Raw genomic sequence first — 5,695 nt, 5'->3', positions numbered from 1 at the left:
TATATATATATATATATATATATACTGGAATTTAGAATCTATAAATTTTATGTTAATCAAAGCAAACCGTACGACGAGGCAGGAGAAAGCACACACAAGTTTGTTAGTTATACCAACAAAGGAAACATTGCATTAGAATGTGACACAAACTGACGTCACAAAACTAGAGGTTGCCATTATTATTTGCTTTAACGATATAATCAGATTGATGTCGACTGTTTATGATGATGTTATTTAATTAACATGGTACTAGGATATACTTTGTAACCTGATATCTAACTGTTAGTCGAAAATATTTTTATATTTACATTAAACAAATATTTACATTCGTCTGATGAACTGGTATTTACTGGTGTTGCTACTTCAAACATGAAATGTTCCATTGTTCTTCAATTATGTTGGTAAATTATCCAGAATCTTCTATAAACATATCTGTCTTTTTAATTTCGATTATATGGCATTTATTGGTGAATCTACTGCATCTATGCATCCACAATGAGAATGGTAACGGTTTGTTAGCATCACAACAATTATAAAAGAGGTTTCGAATATGATTGTTGCTGGGAGTGAGTCCAGGAATGAAGATCAGTCAAGTTTTTATCTTGCGTTCAAATTTCGTAAACAAAATAAAATTAAACCTATTTGAAAGAAAACAAAAACAATGAAAATATTGGGTTTGAATATAAAATATGACCAAGTTTTTCTTGTATAAAAATAATCTGCAACATTAGCAGCAGGAGTGGTAGTAATAGTGTAACTACATCATTACATTAATATTTATGATGATGATGACATCAGAAACGAAACACAGAATTTGACACATCAACGAAGACAATCTTAGAAAAACTTTTTTAAAAAGTCAGTACAAACCAAAGATGGGCATCTCATCGTCCTGTCACTTAAAACAGTCAAATGGTTCCCGTAGGAGTTTTAAACCAACTTTTCCAAATCTTTTCGTGGGAGCTAGTCGGACGATGATGGACGGACAGACGTCCAGTTTTCGATTTCACATTAAGAAACACTCCATTGAAAAATCTCCTTGTTTTAAAAATGATATTAAGACTCTACTGGAAAGTTCTCTGGCAGTCTGTGAGGTAGGTCTCTTCGATTTCCTTCGTTCTCATGAATAAATGAGTTATATGTGTGTTCGTTTGAGTTTTCCATCACACTAAGTTACTAAACACGGTACACATTTACCGGAGATTATTTTGTATGAACTCTTTTCAAATTTTGAACTTTAACCATACCAACTTCCATTAGAGCCAGTCACGATCTTTCATTTGTCACGTGTTCACGTGCTTAGTAATTCTACACATCACGAGGAAATGTATCTGTCAACAAGTAAATATTTACTTTGCCGAATGACAAATATTAGAATCTTCACCGATAACAATTTGCAAGAACACGTAACTGTGATAGTTTTAATTTACATCCTCAATGCTCCCGATGAGAACATACTACATATCGGTTTTAAATTTTGGCAGAAGGCCCACAATTTTGGGTGAGTGGATAAGTCGATTACCTCGCCCCCAGTGCTCAACTGGTACTTATTTTATCGATCTCGAAAGGATGAAAAGCGGAGTCGATCTCGGCGGAAATTGAACATAAGGACAGACGAAATGACGCTAAGCATTTGTCCGGTACGGTAACGATTCTGCGAGCTCGCCACCTTGCAGTCACACTACATCTTCTTTTCTACTCTAGGCACAAGGCCCGAAATTTTGGGGGAGGAGGCCAGTCGATTAGATCGACCCCAGTACGCAACTGGTACGCAATTAATCGAACCCGAAAGGATGAAAGGCAAAGTCGACCTCGGCGGAATTTGAACTCAGAACGTAAGGCACACTACATATATTATCTTAATATTGTCTGAAACAGCAATGTCAGAGAGTAATTATTTGGTTCCATCTCTTCCCCAGTAAAGATTGGGCCTAGGATGCTTTGAGGTCCCGACAAAAATTGGCAAGCTCATAATAAGTCAAAGTTGCAGTAAAGTCTGAAAATGGTATTGAAGTCAATTTCTCTTCTTACCATTGGCAATGCTGTGAGGGAAGTTATGAACATCGCAAATTCCATGAAATGTTGTAAACAGAATTGAATCAAGTCCAGCATATTTTATCAGCTTTAGAAAGAAGTCGAAGTTGATCCCTATGGGGTTTAAATTCAAAGCAAAGACTAAATTCTTCAATATATTTAATCCAGTCAAGCACACACACACACACACACACACACACACACACACACACACACACACACACACACACACACACACACACACACACACACATTACAAATGAGTTTACAGGGCTGTGGATTCTACAACCATCTTTTGGGGTTCAAAACTGAGCTAAAAACTTTCTATGCTGGACTCCGGACGGATCGATAAAATAAGTACTTGACATTATTGTTTTTAATATTAATCCTTTTCTTCCAAGTTGGGAAATAAAACTTCGACGATTTGAATGGCATTCAGCAAGTCTTTCGCAAGTCTTTGTTACTTTACTCATGAACCGATTCCTTTCTCTTGACTTACCTTCAACTGTTCTATGTCCACTGTCATTTGACCGTCCTACTTTGTACTTTCCAGGTGGTGTTTTCCTTAATGCTACCTTAGGTATTCTTTCTCAGTCCACTCCGAATGCAGGGTCCAGTCATCTAGGTCGCCACCAGCATTATATTTCAAGGACAACAGTTTTTCAACCAATTTTCCAGTTCAGCTCTTCATTTCACATTTCGTTAGACCTAAAGATTTAACAGATTTCCTCAGGTATCTATTGTGGATTGCATTGATCTAATTCATTCACTGGACAGATTTGACATTGTTCAGATAGAGAACGCAGCGTATCAAAGAAATATCTCAATATTATTGCGATGTCTCTTATTACTAATAGTTTTAAACTGAAAAACGAAAACGATTGAAGACGCTTGACTAGCCCTAATTGATGGAAGCATTATACCTTCGTCTCAAATATACCCTCATTATTCATGATGTATTCCAGGTGGACATATAAATACATTACACAATACCTTCTCGAGGGCAAAAAATTTATATTTTATCAATTGCAAATTGACTGTATTCGCTTTAAGTTTATTTGCAATACTTTTCGATCTTAATGGCATTTAACTAGTTGTTTATGCATCCTTTGAAAAGTATTATCTTACATGCTGGTGTCGCCACTAGCGACACATTATGAAGCTATATAAATCTTTCAGAGAACTCCTTCAAAGTTTACTTGCACCAACAAATATCTCATCCTGTCATTGCCACAGTGAAATACTTCAGAACTTTCAAAATATATTTGGAAATTGAAAGATTAAGTAGAGACGAAGATTTTACGGGCAGTATTACGTAAGGTGCAGGCATCTACGAACAGAGAAAAATGGGGAAAACAATGCCTCACAGAAAAATACCATATAAATCATCATCAGAGTCAATCTTACATTTCAAGGAAAGCGAATGATTTCGACGAGCCAAAACATGCTCAAAACATGCTCTTTTGACAACTTCAAAACCCCATCCGTCTCCTTAGAAGAATGCAGTGACAGGTCACAGCAGACTTCAATGATCTAAAACGCTGAATTCGTTAGCAGTCATTCTACTCTTTTCTGTCCATGCATCTTTCCATGCCTCTTATATGCACGGCGACTCGAAAAGCTGATTAAACGAAACCGTAGTCCGTGATAACAATCCGTGTTTATCCCATGCGTAAACAAACTCACACACGTAAACACGCTAACTCACAAGCACACACACATGCATACATACACACGCATGCACATGCACACACACACATACGCAGAGAGAGATAGATAGATAGATAGATAGATAGATAGATAGATAAATAGACAGATAGATAGACAGATAGATAGATATACATACATACATAAATATATGTATACAAATATATATGTGTGTGTGTATATATATATATATATATATATATATATATACACACAGCACTACACATATACACAAATATATACATATATTTGAACATATGTATGTGTATAAGTGTGTGTGTGTATGCATATACATATATGTGTGTGTGAGCGCGCGCGCCTGTATTTATTTATGTCTGAGCCAATAGGGATTAGACCCAAGACCGCAGTCTCCTTCGATTAGACTATCTTTTCTATTCCTATAGAAGTTTTATTCCTATGAAATGCATTAATTCTACGGAGGTGCCCGATCTGTTTCACGAAATCGTCCGAATGCTTTTGTTAGTTCTACTACAGGGAAGGCAGACTAACTGCACGGGGTTGACCGAACTTTAACATCAATAAGAAAGGACAGCTGTTAACTCTGTTTTTCTGTCTTCAAGTCTCCGCTGATGAGTCGAACTTTATCGACGAAACGAGGTCTGGTCTTGAAGAAAAGAAAGGTATCCATTTATGTACGTATGTATGTACGTATGTATGTACGTATGTATGCATGTAGGTACGCATATAGGTATATGAATGTGTGCGTGCATGTATGTATGTATGTATATAATAGTATGTGTATAAAAATGTATACATGTATATATATATTTATACATATGTGTATATATTTATATATGTGTATACGTGTATATGCATGTTTATATATATATATATATATATCTTTCCTTTCCTGAGCGTCCAATAATACTATCCATATCACGTCCTCACCTTGTTGTTTTTTTGTTTTTTTGTTATTGTGTTTTTGAACTATATATATATATATATATATATATATATATATATATATATATGCATGTATGTACATATATGTAAGTATACACACACACGCACACACACACACATATATATATGTTCGATACCCGCAAGCGTATATGACTTGATAGCATGTTCCATGCTTTAGTTAATTCTTTAAGTTGTCCAGCTAGTCGTGAAGACACATAGATACCCTCATGTTTCACCCACTCTTGATAACTAATTCCATTCACTTGAGAGAGCTGATGGGCTTTTTGGTCACAACTCTAGTCGGGGAGTTCACGAATTCTATATCTATTTATATATATATTTTTATGTTTTGCTCGTGATTCGTCACGCTGGACGCCCTTCATCTTGATTCAGTTATCAACCAGACTTGAAATGCGTGTCCATCTATGCAGCCATCTTTTCTGCTGACCATTCCTGGGAGGGCCATGAGGGTAGAATCCTTAGGCACCTCTTCCATAGGGTTCTATGAGAAGCGATCGTCATTACACTTTTTGGCTGGGTTCCCAAGCGAGACTAACTGAGACTATAAAACTATCCAACCGTCACGTTTTTGGTCTAACCTCAGATCTCCTACTGGTTGGCTCGGCTTGAAGAATCCGTCTTGCTATTCTTTCCTGCGACATTCTAATCATATGCCTGTAGTAGCTGAGCTGTGACCTCTCGATGAGCCTCATAAAAATCTGTGCTTGATCAAGGCAATATTCGCTAAAAACCTGACAAAGCACCCATAGTGTTTAAGTAGCAAACTTGTCAAATTTCATACAGAATTTATGCAGGAACCTTGCTTGAATGTGTCAGTTATCATAATAATTGATGAGCCGTTCAACGAAATGTTACAAAACCAAGCATAGTCATTGCACACGAGCAGATAGCATGAAGTCTATTTGTAGGCTGATCACCTGGATTATACTTATCCCCTCAATCAAATGGTGTATGTGTATATGTGTGTGTGTGTGATGTTTTTGCAGCTTTAATAAAGTATATATATATA

General features: G+C 36.3%; 1 protein-coding gene and 1 long non-coding RNA gene across 7 annotated transcripts in view; one reads left to right on the top strand and one right to left on the bottom strand.

Annotated features, from left to right (window-relative positions):
• LOC128249298 (uncharacterized) overlaps nt 1-1,263 on the bottom strand; it is a 13,675-nt gene extending 12,412 nt beyond the window's left edge. The window contains exons 1-2 of the long non-coding RNA XR_008265397.1: nt 871-1,263; nt 326-638 (exon numbers count right to left, since the gene is read on the bottom strand). This is a non-coding gene — a long non-coding RNA (uncharacterized LOC128249298). The remainder of the gene's footprint in view (nt 1-325; nt 639-870) is intronic.
• LOC106877725 (inverted formin-2) overlaps nt 1-5,695 on the top strand; it is a 177,980-nt gene that overhangs the window by 139,344 nt on the left and 32,941 nt on the right. The window contains exon 1 of one of the 6 annotated variants that reach the window (XM_014926689.1): nt 861-1,094. The exons of the other annotated variants lie outside the window; for them this stretch is intronic. Within the exon in view, the coding sequence (XP_014782175.1) occupies nt 876-1,094 (219 nt within the window). The 5' untranslated portion in view covers nt 861-875. Of the gene's footprint in view, nt 1-860; nt 1,095-5,695 lie in introns of those variants that run through there. 6 annotated transcript variants of the gene reach the window in all.

The sequence above is a fragment of the Octopus bimaculoides genome, chromosome 13 (assembly GCF_001194135.2).
Source record: "Octopus bimaculoides isolate UCB-OBI-ISO-001 chromosome 13, ASM119413v2, whole genome shotgun sequence".
NCBI lineage: Eukaryota > Metazoa > Mollusca > Cephalopoda > Octopoda > Octopodidae > Octopus > Octopus bimaculoides.
The sequence above is the reverse complement of the archived record's forward strand: the minus strand, read 5'-3'. Positions and strand labels throughout refer to the sequence as shown.